The sequence below is a fragment of the Dromaius novaehollandiae genome, chromosome 10 (assembly GCF_036370855.1).
Source record: "Dromaius novaehollandiae isolate bDroNov1 chromosome 10, bDroNov1.hap1, whole genome shotgun sequence".
Classification (NCBI taxonomy): Eukaryota; Metazoa; Chordata; class Aves; order Casuariiformes; family Dromaiidae; genus Dromaius; species Dromaius novaehollandiae.
The window spans coordinates 1,677,696-1,704,797 of NC_088107.1; the positions used below are offsets into that span (position 1 = coordinate 1,677,696).

The window sequence follows — 27,102 nt, forward strand, 5'->3', positions numbered from 1 at the left end:
GCCTCCTTGCCGCGGCCCGAGGAATCACCGCCTGCCTCGTGCCCGGGCTGTGCCCAGACTTCGGCACAGACCGTTATTCCTCATTTCCACGAATTTTAAGCTTTCGGCTCTCGATGCAAAGCAATGCAATGAGCCTGCTCAGAGCAAGTCCAAGAGAAACGCCTGCAAACAGCGGGAGGCTGAACTGCGCTCGGACACAGAGGGAGCTCTTGGGGTAAGTGCAAAGTAAGCCAGGACTTGCATTACACACCGTCCGGTACAGGCTGTAATCAATAGACCAAACTTACTCGGTGGAAAGAGAGAAACTAACCCCAGCAGAGGGCACCACCATACCAAGAGAGAACAAAGAACGGCCGCGCTGCAAGACGCGAGCCTTGGCCCGGGTTCAATACGGCCTTGATGGGTGTGAAGCACACGAGGGGGAAATGCTAAATACATGCTAATATAACAAATATGCTGCACTGCAAACTGGCAGCTTGCTGAAAAGTAATATCTTTATGTAGCAACCAGAAAGTGATGTTTTAATGATGGGAACTGCTTTTGTATGAATTACCGCTCTGTGTGCTACCACAGCAGGAATTTTGCTAATATAGTACTTGACTTACAATCCTGAAACAGTCAGTCCGTAGAAGTTTCCCATCTAAACTTTGGGTTCTCAAATGTCAGGGCAGCTCGGCAGCTAAAAGCCGAGAGCAATCTCGGGGAAGGGGAACCGGCCATCGCGCCCGGCTGCAGCCCGGCACGCTGCTGGGTGCACCGAGGCAACTTCCCCCCCTCCACCCTCCTGCAGAGGCTCCGCAGCTGGAAGCCTGCCTGCCCCGGGAAAGCCACCGCGGCTCGGGGAGGTATATCCTCGCACATGCCATAAAATATTGGACAATTGATGGTTAAAGCAGTATCATTTAACCCAGCACCAGGTAAAATCGCGGGTAGTCTATATTGTGCAGGTCTAATTTCAGGCTCTCTCCCAACCCCAGCAAAGTGCCTCTGTGGATAATTCCCATTTTGAACGGTCTCCACAGTCCTACGCACTAGATGCGGTTTTGCTTGCTTTTAAAGCAAAGACTGTGGAATAAAGAACCCACTCCTGTCCGAGGAGTCAGTCCCTCCACTCCAGGAAAGTGCTCACGGGGGAAATGTGCACTCCCGTCAGTCAAAGCAGCTGGAAAAACAAGGGGAAAGCAATGTCAGAAGTCACGTCAAGCCAAGTGTCGTGTTAGGTATTTTTTATAGGGCAACATTTCACAATGAAAGCCTAAGATCTTATTAGAGAAGCAGACAATTTTCACAGAAGCAAAATTCAAAATTCACTGTCAAGCAGGCAGGGAACCTGTTAGCAATTTGGTGACTCCTAAAAAGCCGTGTATTAGAAACCCTATCTCAGCAAGATCGCCTCTTCCATTTACTCAGCCAGAAATTGAACGTAAGCACTGAAACCACGGGGAGCAAATTCAGTTGTAGAAACTTGGGGAAAAAAAGCTTTACTGATCAATGGTCCGTTTGCAGCAAGAACCATTTTAGCACAAAATATTAAGGGTGGTCATTTCAGAGTAGTTGTCATAGTAAGAAGTCAGCTGACAGTTGCAGCAAGCATCTCCAGGCAAATGCAGTGAGCTGTGTACTTTGGATTGTGTGTGGTATAAAATATTTGGGCTAAGAACTTTGCGCTATACAGCCTATGCCAGGGAAAATGCAAATATTTACATATGCTATAAAAAAAGGGGGAGAGAGACTATTAATAGCCATATTCTTGATATTTGCGCAAGTTCAAAAATTTAACATGTTAGGATCATACACTAGTGGAATTTAAGGCAAAAATCACAGTGCATGGTTGACAGAGAGTCCACAAAATCGAAATCCCAGAGTCCTGGTCCAACAACACAGGAAAATGCACCTTGGTGGCAGATGCTGAGACAGCAACGCCCTTTGCTCTGGGGCTCTCTGTGCACCGAACAGACCGACCTCTGAGGGCCTGATCCTGTGCCCTTTTTATAAGCACATATGGCAGGGGACAAAGCGATTTGGTAGCGTCCAAGAAATGCAGCATCACTTTTAAGTCTTCTGAAAATGAAAAACAGCCATCAAATTTTGGTGGTTCTGCAAATGACCTGTGAGCTAACCCTGACATACTTCTAGTTTCTCCCCACTTCTCTTAAGCACTGCTTTTCAGGTTTCATTTTCCCAAACCACCAATACACAAAATGTAAAAAATGAGAATTTAGAGATTTGAGAGTTATATCTTTAAAAAGGCGAGAACTCGATAAATCTGACTCTTGCGATAAAGCCAATTTTTGCAAAAAGCTAAAAATGTGTCACAATTATGAAGTATTATACAGCTTTCAGTGTTTTGGCAGCGTATTTGCATATCTATCACAGTATAAATTTTACAGTTTATAAATACCAAGAAAATTTAACAGTTGCTAAATGCAGAGGTCAAGAATTGGCTTTCTAAGAAAATTCAGTACCGTACAAAACCCTCTGTCCATAGCCCAGCATTCAGCACTGGTGCTTACCGTGACTCGCAGCTCCGGTGCCCCAGCAGTCAGTCTGTATGCAGAAAACAAGATCTCGTATGAGGCTAAGTTAATTAAGGAAACTGTGTCTAAAGGTAACCGGAATAGGAACATATGAGAATGCCATCATAAACCGTGCAAAAATGACCGCACTCAAGTCACTTGGCTTAGAAGTTTGGGAACAAATGCTCCTTCAATATAAGAATGACTTCCCTAAGATATAGGGCCCCAAATATTTACGTACTTACAGATTCAAAGATCAAATATGAATTTAAGGACTAGATGTGTATTTTGACCAACTTCGTCCACATTGTACCAAGAGGGATGCATCAGCTTCTGTCCAGAGCAGTAATAAATTATGTATTCAATATGAAAAACAAACACCCCCCCCCAAAAAAAAACCCGAAAGCCACTCTTGAGAAATCTAGCAGAAATAAGACTCATGAATATGAAAAAAGCAGTTGGCAGCCATTAAATGCAAAGTGTGTGCTTTCTAGCAGCCATCCATTCTCACCTCTCAGCAAGGTGTTGATTCTCTTTCTACCACTAATTCTTCAAACTTTAAAATACCACATGGCAAACATTTGCTTGTGCATGCACAAGGTTTATTTTCATATAAGGCCAATTTCCCTCCCGGGGATAATCAGGTAGCCTCTGCTCCTTTCAGTGACTACAGAGGGTTAAACCCTAGGGCAGGAGTGTACTTTCCTTTCTTCTTTCCAGTGTGACACTATTTTATGCACTATGCAAAGGAGTTCAAGTATTGCATTAAATTTTCCTTAATTCTTTGCTTTTCCTGATAAAGTAATGATGTAGTTCTTTAAAAGTCTAATTCTGGACAGACTGAATATGAACATTCCCTGACAGTGCTGTTCATGCTTAAAAATACAGCATTAAAACAGCTAAAACATTTGATGTTTGGAAACAAAGTTACCCATCTGCCAAGGGTTTTGGAAGCATTACATACCAGGAAAGATTTTCTGTTCTAAAACCATTTAATGTTCAAGAAAAAAAAAAAAATCTCCAGACACGCAAAGCTTTAAAATAATCCTTTCCACTCACTCTAGATCATCCTCGCAAAAATGTTTGTTTACTCTGAAGGACCAGTTTTCTACTGCAAACAGCCATCCACCGCGTAAGATTGAGCATTTACATCTACCTCCATAAAATAATGGCATTTATAAATTAATCATAACAGCTAAAAATAGCTGACCTACTTTATTTGGCCACCTAGGACTCGGCGCGTGCAAGCATCCAAGTCGCAAATTATCATCGTGCCAACAGAAGCGTTAAGGTGCTTCACACGGAGCCGAAATTTCGCGGCGAGCGGTTGCACAAGCCGCGTCGTGTACCTGGTAAGAGATGTCGGCTGCCTTTAGGATGCCACCGCGGCGGCGTGCCGAGTCCGAAAACACGAAGGTCCCATTACTGCGAGCGGCCGACCCAAGCGCTCAGGTTTTGGGCCAACAGAAGTGCCACGGTGCCGCTGACCCCGGCGCCAGCTACGAGTGTTTGCACAGCACAGGGACGGAAAGCACCAAACGGGAGCTCTGCAGAAAGTGCCTCGCCGGAAACTAAAAGCTTGGCACAATTTTAAGCTGAGGGAAGCACCGAAAACAGTAATAAATAAAAAAAAAAGATAAAAGCACATGTCTCTGGGCTGCAACGTGCTTCTGGAGGGTGGGACGGGCTGCACGAGGCAGCCAGCAGCGCAGGGGAGCCCCGACTGATCGCTCCGAGCCCTCCTGCCCACAGGGCTTTGCTGGGCCAATGCATTGAAAAGCATTTTTGCAAGGTCACGGACACGTACCAATGTCACAATCCCACAGCAGGGCACCGGGATGACCCTTCCTCGCGGTTAGGCCAGGTCGCAGGGCTGGCTGAATTCCTGTTTCTAAGCCTAAAACCCTGCTGGCTTTCAGCTACCACTGCCATATGGCTGAGCAGAGCAAAGCTCTTCCTCCCGCCTACAAAAAGTGAGTAGCTTTTTGTGATAATTTAACTTCATGGGAAATTCGGATTTTTTCTGGGAGAATGCTTGCTGCATCAAAAATAGAGCTGAGAGCTGCTAACACGTAGAGCAACGGGGCTCTCGTTGTAGAGGATGAACATATAGATCTGTGACACCCAGGTTCTGGGGCTGGCGTACAATCGAGGTTTTACCCAAATTAACCTTCTTTATGGCAGCTTCAGTAAAAATTCATCATGTGGGCAAGGAAAAAAACCACCCAAACCCAGTCGCAGAACTAATTTAACTAGAGCTGCACAACTGTATTATTAATTGGATTAAAAAAACAAGACAAAACACAAACCCCAAGTTATACTCAGCATCTTCCCTATTCTTCCACCAACATCTCCATCATCTTCATCGCCTGCAGAATGACCACAGTGCTGCTTGCGCGTGCCTCCTTTGCGGCTTGAAGGATGTGACCTATTTTGAGACGCTCTGAGAAACAGGGCCTCAAAAACGCACTGGGAAAATTGCTTCTCCCTGACCGCAGCGAAAGATGTTTGGATTTCAGTTGTTGACACTTATCATTAGGAAGAGCGACATCTGAAAGCCCGACAAAGATAGCAAAGCTTCTTAGGATTTTAAAGAAAGCCTACATTAAACAGCAGGGATGGCAAGAGCTGATTAGTCCCTACAGCTTGAGTTACTCGGTACACTTAACTTTTTTTTTTTTAATAAGAATTTAGCAAAATAAGCTGAAACAGTGGAAAAAGTGGCCTTCTGTATCCAGATGCCTGTTTACCAAGAGAGTTTGGACTCTGACTTCAAGAAACACCAGTATGACAGGTTCCCAAAAATCAAAATCAACATTTAAAAAAATATATTACAAAGAAATTTCTTCTGCTTAACAAAAAAACAAAACAAAAACAGAAATGCAGATCAAACTAGCCTAGACAAAAAAAAAGCATTTCCAAAAGCCCTTTCATTTCAAACCACAAGCTAGAGTTGTTTTCAGAAATAATAAATTGTTTTGACAGAGGCTTCCATTAGAGATGTACCATACCTACTATCTTTAAAGTCTTGAAACACATGATAATTAGAAAACATTCGGTTCAGTTCATCAGCTACACATTGCCCATTTGTTTATTACAATCTGCTGTAAATGCTAACCCTGTTTTGACTACTTTCTTACAAAGTCAGCTCAGTAAACAATTAAAAAAATCCTTATATCTATTTAAGTGCTGCTCAGAACAAATAATTAGAAAAAAATTAAGCCAACAATCATCCATTATTCCCATTCATTCAAAACAGCACCTAGCCAGCTAATATGATATCAAGCGATACAAGGCAATACAACAACAGCTTTTCAGGGAGAATACAGATGCCAAGAAATTAAAATTAAATATTAAATGAAGATCTTTTGATTGGATGCTGGAGTCACCATCGAGTTCATCTAAACAGCTCCAGTCCATCTAAAATAGAGGAAAGTACCACAAGCATTCGAAAACGCAGATTCCAGCCACCGCAGCGAGGAAGCCTACCAGCCTGAAAAATTTGGTTCCTTCATGGAAATCTATCACCGAAAGAACAAGAACGGCAGTCATAAGGCATGACTTAAAGATGGTTTTCTTGCCTTCATCACCTCCGCAGCCTTGCTATTACAGTGTGATGTCTGCAGCTGAGTTAATGTGCTATTAACAAACGTGATTTCACATGTCGCGTAGAGAGATTATCTCACATTTGCCTGTTTAGACTGAGCGATGGAAACTTTTTTTTATTTCTTCAGGTGGTTCTTTCGCAGGAACTAATTCAATACACCTTGCGGTACTGCGCCACTGCAATTGTCGAGAGGACTTGCACATGAAGTCCAAATATTCATTAAACACAACAACAGGCAAAATAAGCTAATTCTGTGCCTATTTAGATTTCCTTTTCTGTATCTAAAACCCTTCAGATTCGTCAATGAAATAATGGGAAATAACGCAGTGGAATACCTACCTAACGCCCCTTGCTATTGCACTAATCAGTCCTGCACTGGCGCTCCCACCCCCTACAAGCACCTTGCTTTGAAATCATCTGCTGCTCTCTCCGCAAGAAAGGCGGCATCACGCTCTCAGCAACGTGCTTTTTGCTTGTCACCTTGAATTGAGACCCACCTTTATCACTGTAAGCAGGACAGAGCAAAGGATAAGTAATTAACCAGTCTCTCGGCAACAGAAACAACAGGATATATTTGGGACTGCTTTGAAGATCTCCATCTAAACCAGATGAGGTCAGAGAAGGAAAATCGCCAAAATACGTCTTCAGGAAAACCACACCCAGCAAAAGACTGAGAAATCATTCCACTTTGAGCACAGAAACTAGAGTTTGAAAGGAAGAGACCCCCCCTTCCACGCACCAGACAGGCCTGTTGAAGGTGAAGTTACCCTCCAGCATCCCCACGAGGACCAAGAAGCGCAAATGAAAATGCAAATTTTCACCTCCAAAGGAGCCTCCTTTGCCCCACTGGAGCTCAGAGTTTCCGAGAAGGCCATTCTTTTGTTTCAAGACTTCCCAGAATTTTCTAGCATACCTTAATCTAATTAAAAAGAAACAAGCCAAAGCCCCATTTCCCGTACGAGAACAGCTTGGGGACATTCCCAGCGAAGCAGCGTTTCCACCGGCAGACTTCTCACTGCAGCATGGAAGGTAAAGTGAACAACCCACAAGCACCCGGGAAGGGACATGAGAAAGCTCCAATTCCCTGTAATATATTGCATTTTTGAAGGCAAGAAGCAGGTCAGAAAACACTGAGTTTGAATAATGCCACTTGAGAAGCTAAAGCAGGCATTGACCTTCCCGGTTCACACCACACAGGAGAAGACCAGGTGCTCTACTAAGGAGTCAAGCTCATTTTTTCCTCAAGGATCCAGGCTCACCTTAGCTCTCTCCTTACTCTGCCCTTTCCTGCATCTATACTCTTCTTCCAAAATAACGACATGGGAGAAGCACAGCCACCACCCCCAGGCCTGCCGTCCAATGTGGCAACAGCAACGCGTCCGGCTTTCGGTGGCAGTGGCAGCAGCAGCAGGACTCACTATTGCATCAACACCAAAGAGGCAAACTGGTTAAGATGAAATGTGGGGAAAAGAGGTTTGCAGTGGAGCAGAGGGGGGTTGGCACTGCTTGTTTCAAGGCATCAGTTCCCCACGCGCACAGCTTCCCCCGGGTCAGCCTCATCCTCCGCGACGGGCACGCTGCACAATAGCTCTTAATTCAGATCTTTTGACTCAGCCCAACACCTTATTTTGTAAAACCAAGGAAAGTTACACTTGAACCAGAAATTAAACACACAGACGGACAAACCAGCTTGATTTATAGCATAGACTTTTCTTAAAGCTTCCAGAGAAAAATCCCTCACCCAGAAACATAATTATGTTTTTCATACCACTGCAAAGGTAGAAAAGGCACTCCAGCACCAGAGCAGGGCTCTCCTTAGGATACAGCTTGATACTTTAGTGAACTACTCTGGTAATAGTTTACATCTAAATCAAATCTCTGCACAGCTTTTTTAACGTAACGTTACTCTGCCTTAACCAACAACTTCAGAACTATTAAAAAGGAACCTGGTGAGCCCTCACGTTCGCTCTAAAGGTATACTGCAGCTGCAGACTAATTGAAAGAAATCATGCACGCAAAGCCACCTTTGTGCATCCTTGGTATTTTTAATATTAAAAACTGCTTGCTTTTTTTTAACACTTTTTCTTTAACCAAAGTAATCTCTGCACGTATCTCAGACTGAATTCAGACTACCTAAATACCTTCTAAAGTCTGAGGATCTTAGGTAGTACTTTACATGAGTTGTAAACAAATGTTGCTAGGGAAAATCCACTTCAACAGTAACAATCAAATAGAAACTTTTTGTTCTAAACCTCATCAAGGGCAGCAGGAGATACATTTTAAAATTCAAGCTAAAAGTTACTTATTTGGAGTGGCTAATCTTGCTGTTTGGCATTGATAGTTATTTTTTCAACATTTACAAGTTCCTGCGTTTAGGTTTTTACTACATTGACGTGGCAGATATATCCATCATGAAAGATTAAAGACTGAGTTTTGCAAAGTCTCTGTCTATAAGTGGGGAGGAGCACGGATGTTCCTTGAACACCTTAATTTTGACAGAACAGCCTGACTTTAGACAACAGTAAATTCCAAATCCTGAAAATATGGCCAAACCAAATAAGTTTGTGATCAACAAGCTACGTATAATCAAGAGACTGTAAATCAGATTTTATAAAACGACACCGGCCCGTTGGTTCCCATATCAGGGGACACCAGCCCATCTTTAACACTAATCATGCAAGCAGCATAAGTGAGGAGAAAAGAAAAGGTGGCATACTTGAGATAAGACACTAATTAAAAGCTCATTTCCTTTGAAACTGGAAGTGAGCTTTCTTTTGAAGGATCTCATTACCATGTATTTCATCTGTCACCTCCAATATTTCAAATCTAATATTAAAACCTAAAACATAGCATAGAAGCTATGCATAGTTTCCAGGCAAACTTTGTTAAATATCAGCAAGCCAGTTACAATGCAAGAATTTCTACCCTGCCTCAAGCTTGCACATTGTCTCCCTGAGATTAAAACCAGCTGCAGAGAGCTCACCCAACACCCAGGAGTTATCAGCAGGCAGAGCACAAAGTTAGAAGGTCAAGAAGGCAAGAAAGGATTAAAACAAACACAGCCACGTCGTCATGTAAAGAGGACATTTTATACCCTAACGCCATTAGGGCACAGCGAAGGCAGGATGCCAAAAGAAAGTGAAAAGCAGAAGCAAAAGCCGAAGTGGGCTAGGAAGGGAAGATCCAGAGAAGACCAGGCTCCTGGGACGTGGCGGGGGAAGAAGATCTCACGGTTAGCTCAGAGAGCAGAAGGAAACAGAGTGAGAAGAGATACCGACATGGGCAAGAGGCCGGATGAAGCCAAAGCTATGCAACACTTTACATAATGATAACTACGAAATACAGAGAGGAAAGTCAAGAAAACAGTCAGCTGAGAAAGGTGGTGATATGAAAGCCAGATGAAATGTTAAGTGAAATTCAAGCATGCTATAGAAAAGCTAACGCTATACTAGGCTTATTGCATAAGGAGAACATTTATTCCCCAAGTTTTATCTAGGTGCATAAGAATTTTAGTGTTGGGGGGGGGGGGGGAAAATCACTAAATGATAATACAGTAAAAAGAACAGCATCTTCCGACATTTTAGGTCTGCAGTACAAGACTAAAGTGATGAGTCAACTTGCTTTGAAAAACAGTAGAAATTATATCTTAAAAGTTCTGAACACTACTCAGACATGAAAGCTATTTCATTAAAAGCATACCCAAGTAGCAAAGTAACCAGTTTGAGAAGTACCGTAAATAGTTGCCTTTTAATCTTACAGCTCAATTAAACATTCAGAGAAAGAGAGCTACTTTAAAGTTAACCTCAGTGAAATCCAGCCTCTCAGTCTGCTTTTCTTAGCAAAGGATCAGAGATCCTGAACAAAAAACACTAAAGCCATTAGCTGAAAAGACCACAAAACAGCAACAGAGGCTTTGAGGAAAATATTTTTGATTATCACCTGTCCACATTACAACGGCACCACCTTAGGTGCCCACGGCCGCTCCTGCTGAATACTACACGTCTGCTGTATTTAAGAGCAGTAAGTCTAACCTGGTCACACAAGACCTCTTGTTCACGGCAGCATGTGGACTAGCCAGCAACGAGACCACCTCAGACTTCTCCTGCTGGAGCAGCGCTACAGATTCAGCATTATAACAGGAGTGCTATTGCCCAAGAATCACCTGGACAACGAAGGAGCTAAAGACACTTGTCTTACAGAAAACTACTGTCAAACGCTGCCAGATCCAGCTTTCTCTCCTTCTGGGCCACCAGCCAGATACTAATCATTTCAGGTGTCTACTAATTTTTAGCTGTGCAACACACTCCGATACAACAGGGGCAGCTGTGCGCAGGTGATGTTTTAGGATACTTTTGAGTATTTAAAAAAAAAAAAAAATTGCTGCCACCCTGAATGTAACATTATGATCAGCTGAAAAGTCAAAGAACTTCCCAGGGTACCGCTTGAAGGGACACATGCCAATATTTCCTTTATTAAAGCCAGTCTTCCTATAACATCGGAGCACAATGCCAAAAGCCGTTCCGTAAGCTAGGATGGCAAAGCCAAGCGAAGATGGCTTTGACAACAATCTGCTGGCACCGTAAACCAGTTCGGTGAGTTTGGGATTAGCCATTCTCCCTTTGAACTTCGTTATCAAAACAGGAAATGTTTGTCACAGATGCAGCTACAGCACCATGACATCTGTGTTACCCAGACTCATGCAACATACCTGAAAAGCGAAGACAAAGTAATTGTGCAAGTTTCACCTCATCTTGATGGGAAAAGAGTCACTTAGAAAGTTACGAGGAGCATCCGGACAATGGAGATGCCTTCCGGAATTATTTGCAAACTGATTTTGACCTTGTTTCTATGTATTGATCACTAGCTGTACCGGAAGGCTTAGCAGCTCACTGAAGTGAAAACAATGACTTTAAATAAACAGCGAGTGCAATATTTCACCCAGATTTCACAACCATGCCAAAGAACATATTAGTAGGGCAAGATGCTTCTACAGAGCAGCTGAAATATTAAGGCATGTTATAACTGGCCAAGTCTAGAAGCACATGACATCCTTAAAACCCTTTCTTGCTTGGCCAGCTCTAACTGGAAGAACTATTAACTACTGGCAATTCCTGCATCTAATGCAACAAGCCAAATTGCTCAAGTTCCTACTAGCTTAAAAACATAAATAAAATAAACTTTTGGGGTCTAAGGTGCTGTACTCTCCTGAAGCCAACAAGCATTGTGCAGAAAAGCTGGAGGATCACACCTTTGCATGTATGCTAATCCTCTCCTAGCGCCCAGGAAGCTATGAGGTACACGCTTTTGCAACATTAAAATCTTGCTTAAAGGCAAAATATATTAGCTAAATCTCTGCATCACAATAATACTGTCACGCATCTTTTTTATGATTCTCAAAATGGGCAGAAGAACAGCCCAAGGACACTCCAACCTATCTGCAATTACAGCATAAGCACATCCTATTTGTGTTTTCATGGCTTTGAAACTGCCTTACAATAAAGTGCAGGAAATCTCTTTCATTAGGAGAGATCTTCCACAAACTAGTGTGAAAGGTCTGTAATGGCCAATTTGCACGGTGCACTTTGAAAGAACACACAGGACAGAAGGTCCCGGAAAGTCCTGCTTTCGTTATGCATGCACTCACCTGCACAGCACATCCTAGCTCTTCCACTAGCAAAATTATGGATTTTGTGATTTTAGTTTTCCCTCTCCCAGAGGGTGTTTTGATGAGGCTCTCTCCTCTTCACACTGTTCAAGAGGGAATTAATTCCAGAAGGCAAAATGAAAAACACATGCAGACCACACCTGCTTGAATTAAATTCAGCTGAGGAGGATGCCTGTTCTGGTATTAACGTATCTACAACACAAAAAACACTTAGCAGTAGGCTTCCTAACAAAGCTAATTTCAATTTGTTAGGTCTACTATAGCACTTGCTTGATGAAAGCAGTGATCTTTCATGTAAACAGGTTTACAGATGGTTGCTACTTTCTGGATTCCGTGAATTTTGGGAAGCCTGTTGTGTTCCTCACTTCAGAGGCAATTTTAGGGCATGGCTTGAGAGAGTTGAATGTACCTTAAGCTCACAGCGGAAAAAAACAGCATGAGGAAGTATTCTGAGGTGAGTTTAGCTATAGAGACACTTGATGAAGCATCTCAGCATTACTGCAAGTGCCTTAACGTCGTTTTCGTCACGTCCCAAGATCTCAGGCAGCAACGCGAAACACAGCAAGCAAAACACCTGAAAACACTTGCACTGACTACTCCGGTGTAACGAGAACTGGGCTGCACAAAGCGGTTAAACGCGGCTCCCGGTTGTTGTTCAGGCTGATCCAGGCGTCGCAGGCAGGTGATCCCACGTGTCACCCGTCGGCCCCTCAGTTAAATCTGGGATCCCGGCAGAAGAACCTGCCTCACCTCACGCAACGCGCGTGGCCCTACGGAAACGGGGAAACCGGGTGCTTGTGTAAAGTACACTCTGCTTTACCCTGAATCTGAGGATTTTCCAAACAACACCGAAAACCCAGGATCTCACCACAAAAAAACCGCCCCAGACGGCTGCGCGTATGTGGCCCCGGCGGCTCCAGGCAGCTGGGGAGACGGGGACGGGTGTGACCAGGGCGTTTTCTCCCCAAAAAGGGGCTAGGGGGGCGGGGGAGGCCCGGGCTGCCCCCGAGGGGCTCCAGGGCTCCCCCGCGGCCGGGGGGACCGGGAGGCTCCCGAGGGGCCGGGCCGGGCCCTGCCCGCGCGGGGCCGCGGCGGAACCTCAGCGCGGGGGGAGCGGGAGGCGCCCGGAGCGCGGCGCCACGCCCCTCGGCCAATGGGAAAGCGGGGGCGGGGCGCCAGGAGTGGAGGCGGCCAATAGGAGCGCGGAGGGCGGGGCGCGCGACGCCACGGCGGCCAATGGGGGCGCGCGGCGCGCCGTGACAGCCGCGCCGGCGGCGGCGGAGGGGGGGGGAGGGGGCGCGGGACCAGCGCGGCCTCGCCCGGGGACGCCCCCGCGCCGGGGCGGCTCCCCCCGCCCCGACCCCGCGGCAGCGCCTCGGTGCGCCCCGCCGCCGCGCCACACCCTCGGCCTCTCCCGCCGCCGCCCTCCCTCGTCCGCGCCGCGGGCGGAGTGCGGCGCTGCGCCGAGGGCACCGCTGCGTCCCCGGCGGGTGTCGGCGCGGCGGGGCCCCCCCGCCCGGCGGGGCCTACCTGCGCGGTGCCGCCGGCGCGGGTGGCGGGAGGGCGCGGCAGCGCCGGGCTCGGTCGGCGGCCGCGGCGGAACCCCAGCGCCGGGGAGGCGGGGGCGCACGGAGGGGGGAGCCCCGCGCCCCGCCCCCACTTCCCGCGAGAACCGCGGGAAGGGGCGGAGCCTCGCGCCGGCCAATGGGGGCGCGGGGCGGGGGCGGAGCGCGGAGGCGGTGCCTCCGGGCGCGGGGCGGTGCCCATTGGCTGCGTCGAGCCCCGCCCCCCAGGGCCCCGCCCCCTCCGCCCGCGCCCACGTGGCGGAGACCCGGGACCGGCCCCGGCCGCGGCGTCCCGGTGTCCCGGTGCAGCGACCCCGGCAGGGGCAGAGCCGCTCCTCATGGCTCCCCCCGGGCCCCGGTGAGGACCCCCCCGGTCGCCGTCGCAGCTGGGGCGCTTTCCTCCGGGCTGGCTCGCCGGTTGCCTTTTGGGGTGGTACTCGGTGAAAAGTGGAAAAAAAGCAAAAAAAAACCCCAAAAAACAAAAAAGCAAAAAAAACCCCCAAAAAGCAAAAAGCAGAAAAAGCAAAAAAGGTAAAAGCAGCAAAAAAACCCAACCCCCCCAAAAGTGAAAAGCAAAAACAGCAAAAAAAGCATAAGAAGAAAAAACCCCCAAAAAGCAAAAAAAGCAAAAATAAAGTGCCTCCGGGAGGCCAGGTTCCCGCATGCCACACGTGCCTCCCAGCCCGCTGGTGCATCACCACCGCGGAGGCCCGGGCACCCGCAGGGGGGTCTCTTGACGTGGAGCTGATGGTGACGTCGCGCTGTTGCGAAAATCAGGGGAAAACCGACAACCGCGAGAAGCAGGGAGAGGCGAGCGCTGGGCTCGGCATGGGCCGCCATGGACAGGGGTGCTTTCCCGGCCAGCGTGTCCCCACCCTTCGAAAGGTCCCGTCCGCTCCCCGCTCCCCCCCGTGGGGACAGGACGTGCACAGGACCGATAACCCAAAACGCAGCCTGGCGCTGCACGCCGGCCCTGGGCTCGGACTCTTGCCTTTCTAAACCAGCCTCTGGCAATTTTTGGCCCTATCGTCTGTGCAAATGTCAGGGGCGGCTCTGCTCTGCTTGAGCACGTGTGCTTTAAATTAGACTTCTGCTTTAAGTTATACTTCTGCTTTAAATCGTACTTCTGCTTTAAATTCGACTTTTGCAGAACAGTTAAGCGCGTGATTCCTCACCTCGCCCCGCGCTCGCTCTCCGTGTGCCGTATCTGCCCGGGGCCGGGTTCAGCCGCGCAGCAACACGACCGGCTGCCGCGTGTCCTGCCCGCCCTCTCTGCGCGACCGGGGTTCAAACATCCTAGTCTGCAAACTTCTTAACAATACTAAGGAAAATAAGCTTATATTTAGCAAAGCTTTGGGTTTCGTGCTGAGGAACTGACACTTTTCTTCCGTGTTTTGTCTTGACGTGGTTGGTGTTTCCTACCGCCGCAGGCTGGGCTCCTCTTGCAGCACGAACCTTCTCGTTGAGACCTTGGTACGGGGCATGTTTACAGCTGCAGGACCGTCTCCGTTTCCCAAACAAGCTTAATCTTTTACAAAGTTTATTGCACTTTATCTAGTTCTCTCTTGAAATGAAAGTAATTACTTACAGCGTAATCTACATTTTCCCTGTTTCTCTTCAGCCCGAGTCTCCTCCTCGCCTCTTTGCTGCAGCTCCAGCACACGTATGAGCTTGTGCACCCCTGTCCTGCTCGGAGATGCCGTTTCGGGGCTCGGAGATGCTCCGGCCACCGCGTGCAGCTCAAATCCCCCTGCCCGCGCCGGGGCAGGTGCCGCGTTTCCCTCGAGCAGCTTTTAGCCTTCGTCAGCAGCTTTTGCAAAGCGTTTTGCTGAGCGCGAGCAAAGCCCAGAGGCTGGATCCTGCCTAGAGCCGGTGCGTTGACCTCTCACTGATTTTAAATTAACCGGGTAAGAAGCCGCTGGGCGAGCATCTTCATTAAAGCGTTGTGCACTCGCACCGCCCCCTTGCCTAAGTTATTCGTTAGTCCTATTCGTCACACGCCCTGAAAACAAAATCACGGGGTAAAATACAAGGAGATCGTGAGATCATGGAAGGTTATTGCTGCTCTCCGTTTTCCCTTCTTTGTGCACAGAGCTGCTCATAACCCGAGCCGGTGCAGCCAGGCGCTTGGGGAAATTTCACCCGCAAGCTCGCCCCAGCTCGCCCCGGCGCTCCTACGCGCTCCGCCGGGTGCAACGGGCCGCGCGGGATGCGGCTTTATGCAGCGTTCGCGGCCTTCGTGTAAGAGGCTTCTGAAGTGCTACCTAGGAAGGCATCGTTATACAAAAATGTCAGTGCCTTTTGTTAAAATGCAACAGTAAAAATAAGGCGTCAGGGTGGGATTTAAGGCCCCGCTGGAAACATCCGTGCAGATGCCCAGCCTCGGGGGAAGCGCCGAGCGCTGGGAGCTCCGACGCCGCTCCGGCGTCCGCACGCCCCGGGCAGGGAAATACGGAGTATAAAAACACCGTAGCGGTGTCTGGCAGCTTTGGAAAGGCCGCGGGAGCGAAGGCGATCCCACGGCGCTGCGCAGCCACAACTCCTCTCCCTTCCAGGAGCAGCCGGGGCCGGAGCCGGCGCTGCCCATCGCGGCAGGGCTTCGGCCAGGGCGATGCAGAAGGGAAACGTGCTGCTCTCGGCCTTAGTTTCTTTCCAAAACTCTCCTTAATTGCTTAACTGCCACACTAGGAGCCTGTCCAGAAGCACGCAGGTGCTCTCCCAGTGCGCTGGGAAGAAATACTGGGATGCTCCTGCTCCAGCACAGCATGAAGGGTTTCGGCAGAGGTCCCATATACTGCAGCGCGTCCAAATAGAGCTTAAAAGCTGTGTAAAAATTCACATTGCAGTTATTATCCTGCTCCAGATTAGCCGCCGCGCGTTATCTGTGAAAGCCTTTCCTGCAAACAGCACAATACCAAGCTCTGCTCTTCTCCTCTCCGGCTCCTCCCGCGCTGGCTCCGAGCTGATGATTCATGTATTAATATGTGGTTATTAGGCGACTCCTCTACCTCGGCTGCTGCTATCTATCTCTGGCAATGCGAGAAGGAAATGAATTCTTAAAACCTCAGGAACAAATGGTACATGCACGGAGATCAATCCTGCCGCCGCCGCCGTCACCGGGAAAATTTCCACCGCCTTCCACAGGGGCAGAATTAGGCCCATATATCAGAGATTAGCTTGATTTATCACCCCGCGAAAATCCATAGAGCCGAAGGGGGAAAGTTGGATCTGTTAAAAATAACTCGTGGCAATTAAGCAGCTAGCAGCGATGTTTCCCGCTCGTAGGGAAAAGCAAACACTGGCGCTGGCGGTCGCCGGCCCCAAAATCGGGGCCTTTGCTGGCGCCTCGGCCCCATTTCCCTCCCCGCGCAGCGTTTCCAAGACAGCTTCCCAATCGCTGACTGGAAGCCACCAAACTAATGAGATGTCACCCAAGCAAAATATTAGGAGTCACATAATAATTATATCAGTGAAATCAACAACAGTTTAACGGCAAAGGTTAATTACATTTATATAAAAATCTGAGAGACAAAACGATGCTCAAACAGTTGGGCAGACTAATTGAAAGCTAATGTTGCTCCTAAATTGAATTTCAAATGAATTTTACATCCATAGTTCATTTTGCTAATTCCATCCCCTGTATCCTGTAATTTGTCGGCAGTGATTGATTACTTAAGTGAATAATATCTATGTACCAGGACCACTTAGTAAGGAATATGCCAAGTGTGATCGCACTGCTAATAAATACGATTTCTCTAAAGTTTCTCCCCGTTTGTGGCTTTGACGGGAGCAGGGTCACGGCGTCGGGGCGCTTCCAGCCGCAGGAAGCTCCTGCCTGGCTCCTCCCGAAAAACAGGCAGGAAAAGCACAGCTGCCTGCTGCAGCATCCCGGCAGCCACCTGCGAGCTCGTGGCCTTCCTCACCCCCCAAATCCTCCTTTTCCTTCGTCACCAGCCAAAAATTCCCCCCAGCATTGCCCCGACGCGCACACCGGGGCAGTGGCTCGGGCTGGAAAGCAGCGCGGCCACGACAAGCTGGTTCGCGGCATCTCGGAAGCATCCGCTGCTGCCAGAGCGATGCAATTACGTCTTAATAAAATTTTAATACAGGGAATTATGCACTTTGCAACCAGCCAACAATTAGCTGTTGCTACGCTACAGTCAGAATGCAATCACCGTAACGCAGGCAGCCACGGCAGGCATTAATCAGGGGGTGGGTCATTAGCTAATGTAACCCCCTGCTTCCCAAACCCCTGGTTCGGAGCTGCCTGTTGCTCCAACGTGACAAACCCCGGGGGACGGAGCAGCGGCGAGGCCGTGGCAGCTGCTCCCTGGGGAACCGGACCGGCCCGGGGCCCCCGGCGTGGGGCAGCACCGCGGTGGGGCAGAGCTATGGATGTGCAAAGCCCGGCAGCGATCCCGCTCCGCGGCTCGCACGGCTTCAGCCGCAGGAAGAGATGTAGCTAAACTCTGCATTTCCGCCGGGCCTTTTACCCCGGCATGGTTTGCACGGTGCACGGCGATGCACAGCTGTTCATGGTGATGCACGGTGATGCACGGTGATGCACAGCCCCACTGAAGCGCGGTCCCGTGGGGAGATGTCGGATGTGCCCCCCCACCCTCCAGGCTGCTCTGCGAGCAGCATCCAGCCCGTTTGGGCTGCAACGTGGGGCTCTTCCCCGCTGTCTCTGCACCTCAGAGAGACCCGTGCAACCCCCAGACCTGCCGTTTTCCAACGCGAGCTGGTGCACGTGGGGCTTTTCTGCCTTTTCTGGCCTGGGCAGAGGTCCCAGATCCCGGCACAGGGGCTGGAGGGGGCGGCGGGGGGAACCGGCTGCTCCTCGCCGGCTCCGTGCCGAGCTCCTGCTGGGGCTGCTCCCGCTGGGCCTGCGGCGGGTTTGCTAACCCTAAATTTGGTTTATTCCCGAGACACGGGGCTTTGGGTGCAGCCCGCGTTTGGGCAGCCCGCGTGGGCTCCTTCCCACCCAAATTCACCCAAACCACCCGCAGCCCCGTCCCGCTCCCTGGGGCTTCGGGCACCTCGGACCGCTGCTGCCACCCGTCCGGGGGCTCGTTCTGCATTTGGCTTCCCAAGATCCAGGGCTGCCTTCTCCGCTTCAGGCACTTTGGTGCCTGATTTTCAAAGAAAGCTAAATTTTCTCTTTTGAGAAGCTTAAAGCTTTGGAGCGTTTGAATTATGCACTCCAGTACCCGGCAATTCCGCGGGGTTACTAAATGAAAATGATTATCAGCACATGCATAATGACTCATTCTGCTTATAATTGCTCCGCTGCGTAAGGAGAACAGGGAGATGTAATTAACTCTTCTTTAGGATTGAGATGGGGACGTTTTCCTCCGCCACGTGACTCCGTCACATACAGCCACGCGTTTTCCTGGCGTCTTCGGAGCGGCGTGTGCCAGAGCGCAGATAAACGCCCGTGAACGGCGGGTCCCCAGCTTGCCCGCAGCCCCCCGGCACTGGGGGAGCGGAGCGGCGGCGGCCCGGGCTGGGGGTCCCGGCCCAGGGCCCCCAGGGCAGCGGCAGCCCCGGCACCGCGGCGCGTCGGCGAGGCTGCAGTGCCCTCCTGTGGGCACAGCTCCTGCGGCTGCCCCCGGCGCCGGGACCCCCCCGGCCCCCCCGAGGGGCCCGGGACACCCGTACCCCCCGCCCCGAAGTGCTGCAGGACGCCCAGCCCTTCCACCCCACGGGGGTCCAGGACACCCATCCCCTCTGCCCCCACCTGCTCCAGGACACCCATCCCTTCCACCCCAAATCCATGCGAGGGTGCTCCAGGACCCCCACCTCCTCCACCCCAAAGTGCTCCAGGACACCCATCCCTTCCACCCCAAAGTGCTCCAGGACACCCACCCCTTCCACCCCAAATCCATGCGAGGGTGCTCCAGGACCCCCACCTCCTCCACCCCAAAGTGCTCCAGGACACCCACCCCTTCCACCCCAAATCCATGCGAGGGTGCTCCAGGACCCCTCCACCCCAAAGTGCTCCAGGACACCCACCTCCTCCACCCCAAAGTGCTCCAGGACACCTGCCCCCTCCACCCCACGGGGGTCCAGGACACCCACCCCCTGCACCCCAACGTGCAAGGCCACCCAAGCCCTGAGCCCTCCCGATGTGGCTCCGAGGACGGTCCCCACGCCGCCGCGCGCAGGACGGGCACTGCTCCGGGCCGGACGCAGCCTCCCGGGACGCTCGTCCCCACCTTTCCCACGCAGCCCGACGGCCTTGACGTCGTTCTTGCCCAGGGCCGCCGTCACGTACAGGTGCATCTCCAAAAACCGCCCTGGGCGTTCGGGGCAGTCAGGCCGGGGGCCGGGGGGGCACCGGGCCACCCCACGGCTCCTTCCCCCGCCGACCTCCCGGCTCCCCCTCGGCCTGCTCCCTCTCCAGCTTGGCCAGGAGGCTGACGAGCCACTCGAAGTGCTGCTGGTCCCGGCTTATCCGGATGAAGTCCACCTGCGAGGACGCGGCCGTGGCTTGGGCATCGCGGGCGGCACCCGCAGGCCCCCGGCCCCCCCCTACCTTCCTGAGCGCCACGGCCTCGTCCTTCGGGCCCTGGCACCGCGAGTGGCCCCGGCGGGGACAGCTCTGCTTCCCCACGCGGTACCCGGAGGGACGGCACAGCCCGCGGCTGGCCTGGCATCCCCAGCCTCCCCCGCCGCCCGCACCCGGCAGATGCTCAACCCCCCCAAACCTGTCCAGAGACCCCCCAGGCAGCCTTCGCTCGTCAGCAACGTTCCCGCGCCCAACGTCCCACCAGAGCTTTCCCTGCAGGAGAAGCCCTCAGGGCTAAGCGTGCCACCAATACGATGACATAGGATGACTTTTGGGTTCAGAGGAGCGTGGAGGACCCGTAAAGCAGCCCCCTTGCTCTGCTGCCCTTCTCCACGGCTAGGTCAAGCCAGGCTCTCCGCAGCTCAGGGGGCTCCAAGACGCTCAAGCCCGTGCGGTGACCATGGCTGGGACCCCAGGGCACCGGCGAGAGGCCACATCTGCCGTGGCACGTGCCAGGGCTCGTGGCGGGGCACCGGGGAGCTCCCGGGGCGGCACCGACCTGTACATGATGCTCTGCAAAGTCGAGGCGAAGGGGGTGATGCCGATGCCGGCGCCGATGAGCTCCGCGTGCTCCGAGGAGAAGATGCGCCGCGTCGGGGTCCCGTAAGGGCCATCGAGGTAGCACTGGAGAGGCGAGAGCCGGAGGGGCCGGACGGGAGGCGAGGAGAAAGCCAGGCACGTTAAAGCAGGTACTGGGATGTCTCTGATAAAAGACACCTGTGCATGTCGAAACAGGCCATTTTTTTTCAGCAAAAAGGCATGAAGCTTCTCCTCACCCCCAAAGGAGCAGGTCCCATCTGCAAGGTATCTCGCAGGCTTGTGGGGACCAGAGTCCGGGGGCTCTTGCGGGAATTTGGGGTCGCGCGCAGCTGCTGAGGATTTTTACAGCCCCCGGTGGAGCTGCGGCTGGGAAGCGCCGGGGACATCCCGAGTGATGACGGTCCCTCACCTTGACGTCGCAGAGCCGGCGGCTGCTCGGCGCGGAGCAGACCTGGCGGGCGGAGGGCACGGCGTTACTCTTCCTCCCCAAAACCCTCCCTTCCCCGTGCTTCGCCTGTTAACGCTGTCTCAACTTATTTCCTGGGCTTGCTTTGGGGTTTTTTTGCTTTTTCCCCCAGCTTTGCAGATGGGCAGCCCCGCGCCTGGCCTGGGCGGGCACAGCCCGCTCCCCCCCCCGTCTCTCCGGAGAGCCCGGGCGCCCTCGAGCCGCTGGCCGTGGCCCTGCGCGTCCTGGCGCAAGCACGATTTACCCTCGCTTGGGCACAGGGGGAAGCTGCCTCTCACAAAAAGGGCTCCTTAGGGAGCTTGGGCTGATTTCCAAAGGAATTCACGTTTTCCCCTCATTTCTCCAGCCTGGCCATCCAGTGCTGCTGCATTCGGAAGCAGCCAGCCTCCCACAGACCGACTCCGACGGCCCAGAGGGAACGCAGCGACCGGCCAGGACGCATCTTCCCGGTCCTCCCGGCACCTGGCCAGGGCAGATGGCAAAAAGCACGAGCCCGGCAAGGGGACAAGGGGACGAGCACGGGGGCACGCGGTGCTGTGCGGCGCCGGGCGCCGTCGGGGAGTCGGGGCGCTCTGCAAGCCGGGCTGCCGCACGAGCAGCGCTCCTCCCGCGGGATCCGGACCCGGAGCCTGCAAATGCCGGGCAGCGCTCGGGAAGATCGCTTACATCTCCGGGCGGTGCATCCCCGCTGTTGGTGCCATCGGGGTCCCCGGCGGCTCGGTACGCCGTCAGCTCCACTCCGCCATCCGCGCCGGCGGCTACGGACCCCTTGGAGCTGGGCGTGCTGGAAACGCCGCCCTGAAACCAGCCCCGGGGCAGCGCTCGCCGTGCTGCACGCGGCATCGCCGGCTCCGCGGGGGCTACGGCCGCGCCACGTCGCCAGCGTCGCAACCTCAAACCGGGCGTTTGCAGGAGACGGGGCCCACGCGCACCCACCCGCGCCCCGCGCCGGCACCTCGGCTTTCCGGAGAGCGGTTCGGCCCGGCGGCCGAGCGGCTCGAGCTGCTGGAAATACCGGTGCAGGCGGCTGGTCCACCGCCCCAGCGCCCGGACGCGCAGCCAGAGGGAGCCTGCGGAAGGGAGCCGGCGCGCCTGAGCGGGGCCGCGGCCCGCGGGGGTCTGCGGCCGGGGGCCCGGGACGTGCGGCACCCCACGGCACCCGGCCCGGCTGCTCGGGCGCGCTGCTGATGCTGAGCGGGTGCCGCTCGCAGGCGGCGATGGCCGGGACGTTCAGGTAGACGCAGTCCCCGGGCTTGTAGCGGAAAGACGGCGGCCTCTTAATCACCGGGTGAGTCACCTGCATGAAAAGGAGAGCAGGAGGGCTGTGAGCACCGCGGCGTGCGTCGAGCGTGCCGGACCCGCTTTATCCCCGTCCTTCTCCGCCGGGGCCGTCCTGGGGCCCAGCAACGCCCGGCTTTGCCCATCCCGTTTGAAACGTGCAGGTAACGGCAGTGGGTTTTTGCACGGCCACTGCAGACACCCTGATGGGCAGCCCGGCCCAGGGGCAAATGCATAAGAATTATTTGCCAAATATACGCTTTATTCCCGTGGCAGATTGTGCAAAGCGTTCCTGCTATGGGGGGCTTCGCCAGCAGACGAGCCGAGACACAGCTCAGCAAGTCCCTGGTTTGCAAAGCAGCAAACCGGGCTGAGGGACATCAGCTGCACTTTTCGCATTGCTCCGTGCTGCTCCGGGCCCCGGCACGGGAAGGAGCTTCGGCACACGGGGAGCAGAGTCGGCTCGGAGACGGCCCTGCACATCAGAGCTGAGGGAAACTCCGTTCTTCTATTCACCGCCAAACTCAACCATCAAATAAATACACAAATCTTAACTAGAGACGGCCTCTAAACTTCTGCTCATCTCAAGAAGGTGAAAGTCAAAACAATTTTCATTTCATTTCTGGTTGTCCTATTAGTCTGTCTTTTTGCTTGAAAAATAGGCAAATTTCTGAGTGAAACATTTTGGAAAAAATGGTTTCATTTGGGAAAGAAAAAATTACTCCTTTCAGCTTTTGCTGTAAACATTCAGCAGTGCAGGACGAATTCCTGAACACTCTCAGGCAGTGCAAAACTGCGTCTTTTTCATGTAGATTCTTCACCTGAAGACTTTTTCCCATCTGCTGGAAATAGAAGAGGGAGCAATTCGGGTGAGGGCACAAGGCGCCCGGCCCTCTTCGCCCCATCTCTGCCCGCGCGACCAGCAGCGCTTTGTCGTCCAGCTCGCCGTGCAAACACGAGAGAAACACCCCGAGTTTGTCTTTTGTGTCTCTTTTCCTCCCTTTTCCCCTGTGTCAAGTCATCGCAGCACCAAGCGCGTTTCCCAGCGCTGCAGAGCGCGTTGCGCCTGCTCCGGGGCACCCGCGAGCGGCAGCACCTCTGTCCCTGCTCTCCGGACGGGAGCGGGAGGCCGGGGAGGCACCGCGGGAGCCGGCCGCGGGAACGGGATGCGGGAACGGGATGCGGGAACGGGCTGCAGGCCGCACTTTGGAGGGCAGCAGGTCGACCTCCACGATGCGCAGCTCCAGCACGAAGAGGCAGCCGGGCACCGCAAACCACTTCCAGAAGTTGGGGCCGTGGAGGAGCAGCAGGGCCCAGACGGGGACGTAGCAGAGGTGGGTCCAGTAGAAGAGCCGCGGGGAGGGAGGCGGCGGGTCGGGAGCAGGACGGGGCCCTGCACGGGACCACGGGTGCAAGCGCATCCCCGCCTGCGCAGGGCAACTGATGCACGGGGGAATTAAACTGCAAGACGCTGCTCCTGCCCCGGGGAGCTGCACCGGCGGGAGGGCAGGGGGTGCAGGGGATGCCGGGGGCCAGCACGGTACCTCGAAGTGGCCGCTCCTGCGGACACAGGCGTTGGAGAAGGCGAGCGTGGTGGCGAGCAGCAGCTGCAGGACCAGCCCCGAGAGCACCACCGTGCCGCCGGGACCGGGGCCGGGACCGTGCTGCGCCGGCAGCAGGTACTCCCAGGGCCCGTGGTGCCCCCTCGGCCCGCACCAGCCCCGCTGCGGGAAGGCACCGTCGGAAGGGCCTGGCCCACACGCCAAGCCCGCCCAATTGCCAGATCCCTGCCAAATTCACTGAATTCTGCACTTATTTTTTTGCACTAGGAAGCACCCCACGGCATCCTTTGTGCATTTTCCAGAAGCAGCATTTTCCCGGTTTGCCGGGGAAGGGGATGCGCCGGGCGCAGCCGGGACAGGCTGGTGCAGCGGGCGGCTTTGCTGGCGGTTTGGGGACGCCTCGGCCCCGTCCCGCAGCTGGTGGGAGTCGAAGCCGGCCCCGCGGCGGCCGGGGAAGGACGATGCCGGGAGGACACGCACACCCATTCCCCAGGCATGCCCGAGCCGCGGGAAGGGGTGCAGGTCCTGCACCCGCGCTGCGCAGGGAAGAGCTGCAGCCCATCTCTGCCCGGCTGGAAAAGCCACTAGAGGGGGACAACAGACAGCGCACAGACTGCGCGGTGCCGCACGCGGAGTCCCCCGGCCTGCGTGGCCCTCCTTGCTGCCTGGGGGCCATCCTGGGGGCCCTGCAGCCCCCCCGGAGGTCTCTGCATCCCCCCTGGGGTCCCCACATCCTCCCCGGGGGCCCTACATCCCCCCTGGGGGCATGTGCAACCCTACTGGGGTCCCCGCATCCCCCTCTGGGGTCCCTGCATCCCCCCCCCCCAGAGGCATGTGCAACCCTACTAGGGTGCCCGCATCCCACCTGGGGTCCCCGCATCCCTCCTAGGGGCATGTGCAACCCCCCTTGGGGGCATCCACATCCCCCGTGGGGGCATCTATGTCCCCCCCCGGGACTCTGCATCCCCCCATGGGCCACGTGCACCCCTCCCGGGGCCGCCGCGGGCCGTGCACCCTGCACGCGCTGGGTCGCAGAGCCGTCCTGCCGCGACCGGACCGGCGATGCACCAGGCCCCCGTGGCAGCTCGCAGCCCCCTCTGCACCCCCAGCACCCCCTGACCCCCCCCCCCCGCCCCACCTGCGGGCCGGGGGGACGGCAGAGGGACACGGCTCAGCCGCGAGAGCCCGGGGGGCTTTTGCAGCACCCGCGCCGCGAGGAAAGGAATAAGGGGTGCTGTTATCCCCGAAAGCGCACAGCCTCCTCCTGCTATTTATTTATGCGCAGAGGAGGAAGCAGCCTGCAAATGCAAAGCCCCCCGGCTGCAGCTACGGCCTCGGCCGTGCTCGGGTGCAGGGTTTCACCCCAGCCCCCCCCGGTGCCCCCCGCACTCACGGCCACGAAGGCGCAGCTGAAGTTGAGGCACTGCCCGCAGCCGCGGGCCAGCGGCACCCAGACCCCCCCCCCCCCCCCCCCGGGCGCTACCTGATGCTCAGGTTCTCCACCAGCTCCGGGAAACGCCGCAGCTGCTCCCGGAGCTCCTGGAAGGTGACGGAGCCGCTGCGGTCCGTGTCGGCGGCCTCGAAGGGAGCCAGGGTGAGGGCATCGAGCCGCTCACCGGCAGCGACAGGCCGCTCTCGGCCAGGCAGCACCGCGCACAGCTCGTCCACGTCAACGGAGCCGCTGCCTGCAGCGTCGTGGTGGTGGTCAGGGCACCGCCGCGTCCCCCGGCCCCGCGCCCGCAAAGCAGCCCTGGGGCCTGACTTCGTTCCTAGGGCAGCATTTTGCACCTGAGCAGGAAAAAAGACCACGCGAGGGCAGGAAGAGCCTCTTTTTTTACTATTTTCAGCTCTCCCAGCCAACAGGGAAAGAACATCCCATGCTCTGACAGCTGATAAATGACACCACAAATATCGGCTGGATTAACAGCCAAAAGGAAGGGGGAAATCTTCGGCACCGAGCCTCTCTGCGAGCCTCAAGGCAGGTCTGCAGCCGGCTCTCGCCCGCGGGGCGATGCCGCGGCGTGGTGCGTCCCCGAACGCGGACGCGGGGGGAGGTTGCAGCTCAGTGAATTCCAGCCCCAGATTAATTCACGTTCACCTACTAGCACTCTTCGTTTTCATCTCCATGGCCAAGGATAAAAACGCATCATGGGGAACCCCAACACACGCCACTTTAATTGCTGCTGCTCAGAAGGACTTTACATACCTTCACCACAGGCCAAAGAGCAAAGTTTTGCCTGAAAGATGGTTTTTAATGGAGTTCCAGGTCCCGTAGTGAGGACAGGCCTGCCCCTTCCCTTGCTCTGCTTAATTTAAGAGGGGGCCAAGACTAGCGTGGATGCTCGGAGGAGAGCGATGCTGCCTTGCAAACCGCAACCGCGGCACGGAAACGGGCACCGATCTGTCCCGCGCACTTACCGTCCACGTCGTAAAGCTGGAAGAGGAACCGCAGCTTGTCCGTCTCGCTGCCGCGCGCGAGCGTGCCCAGGGCCTTCAGCAGCTCCTCCAGGCTGAGGGTCCCGCTCCCGTCCGCGTCGATCAGCGCGAAGAGCCGCTCGGCGAAGAACGGCTGCGGAAAGCAGGGCGGAGGCGCTCGGAGGAGCCGAGGGTCAGGAGCCGGGCTGCCAGCAGCGGGTGCCACTCCCCTCCTTCACCTCGAGAGCGGCCTTGAACTGCTCCAGGCCGATCTCGCCGCGGTCCCCCGCGATGCTGCCGAACCGCCCCGCCACCCGCGCCAGCCCGCGGGCATCGAGGAGGAGGCAGCGGTGCCGGAGCCGCCGCACCGCTCCGAGCCCCGGCTGGGCCGCTCGGGAAGCGCCACCGCAGAGCCCTGGAGGTGACGATGCTGGTGGCACCGGATTTCTCCCACCCTCCTGAGCCTCGCTCGCAAGGCAAGGCGAACGACGGGGCTGCCGGCACGTACCCGCGGCAGCGATGGGAGCCTCCATCGCTTTTATAGACCGGGGCTATCTAGCACTAGCACGGGGGATTACAAGAGCTCATACACTTGCAGAGAGAAGGCTTGGCTAGGCGTGCAACGGCTGTAGGCGTGCAACGGCAGAAGGTCTACAACAGCCGTAGCTGTGCAATGGCCGTAGGTGTGCAACGGCCGTAGGCATGTAACAGCGGTAGGCGTGCAACGGCGGTAGGTCTACAACAGCCATAGGTGTGCAACGGCGGTAGGCGTGCAATGGTGTTTGCAAGCCCGCCGGGCGCAGATGTCCCCGAGCAGGACCTGTGCAGTGAACCACACACCCTGCGCTGCCCAGGGGTGGCCAAAGGGCCCAGGACCCCCCCCCCCCCCCGTAAAGCCGGGGCTGCTCCAGGACCAC

The 27,102-nt window shown here is 54.4% G+C and overlaps 2 protein-coding genes across 7 annotated transcripts in view; both read right to left on the reverse strand.

Moving 5' to 3' along the window:
- The window catches only part of GLCE (glucuronic acid epimerase), a 63,115-nt gene extending 49,644 nt beyond the window's left edge, over positions 1-13,471 (reverse strand). For 4 of the 6 annotated variants that reach the window (XM_064517833.1, XM_064517828.1, XM_064517829.1 and 1 more), the window contains exon 1: positions 13,319-13,471. The gene's annotated coding sequence lies outside the window, so the exon portion shown is untranslated. Of the gene's footprint in view, positions 1-2,513; positions 2,548-12,197; positions 12,464-13,318 lie in introns of those variants that run through there. The other 2 variants (XM_064517831.1, XM_064517832.1) reach the window with 2 other exon arrangements.
- A 1,875-nt stretch (positions 13,472-15,346) lies between these two features.
- NOX5 (NADPH oxidase 5) lies at positions 15,347-26,718 on the reverse strand. Its single transcript, XM_064517720.1, has 14 exons — positions 26,415-26,718; positions 26,189-26,338; positions 25,254-25,455; positions 24,302-24,354; positions 23,754-23,958; positions 23,414-23,561; positions 22,095-22,227; positions 21,867-22,000; positions 20,874-20,915; positions 20,425-20,548; positions 19,892-19,977; positions 19,726-19,825; positions 19,369-19,652; positions 15,347-15,355 (listed from the first exon to the last, which is right to left on the reverse strand). Exons 1-14 carry the CDS (start codon positions 26,716-26,718, stop codon positions 15,347-15,349), a joined length of 1,974 nt encoding a protein of 657 aa, XP_064373790.1.
- Between the last annotated feature and the right edge of the window lie 384 nt (positions 26,719-27,102).

What these genes read in the sequence shown, in the direction of transcription:
- NOX5 (XM_064517720.1), bottom strand. Translation starts at nt 26,718, where the DNA reads ATGGAGGCTCCCATCGCTGCCGCGGGTACGTGCCGGCAGCCCCGTCGT. An exon ending in CCAGCTTTACGACGTGGACG is followed by an intron (nt 25,456 to 26,188) that starts GTAAGTGCGCGG and finishes ACGACGCTGCAG; the next exon opens with GCAGCGGCTCCGTTGACGTG. An exon ending in TCGACCTGCTGCCCTCCAAA is followed by an intron (nt 22,228 to 23,413) that starts GTGCGGCCTGCA and finishes CTTTTCATGCAG; the next exon opens with GTGACTCACCCGGTGATTAA.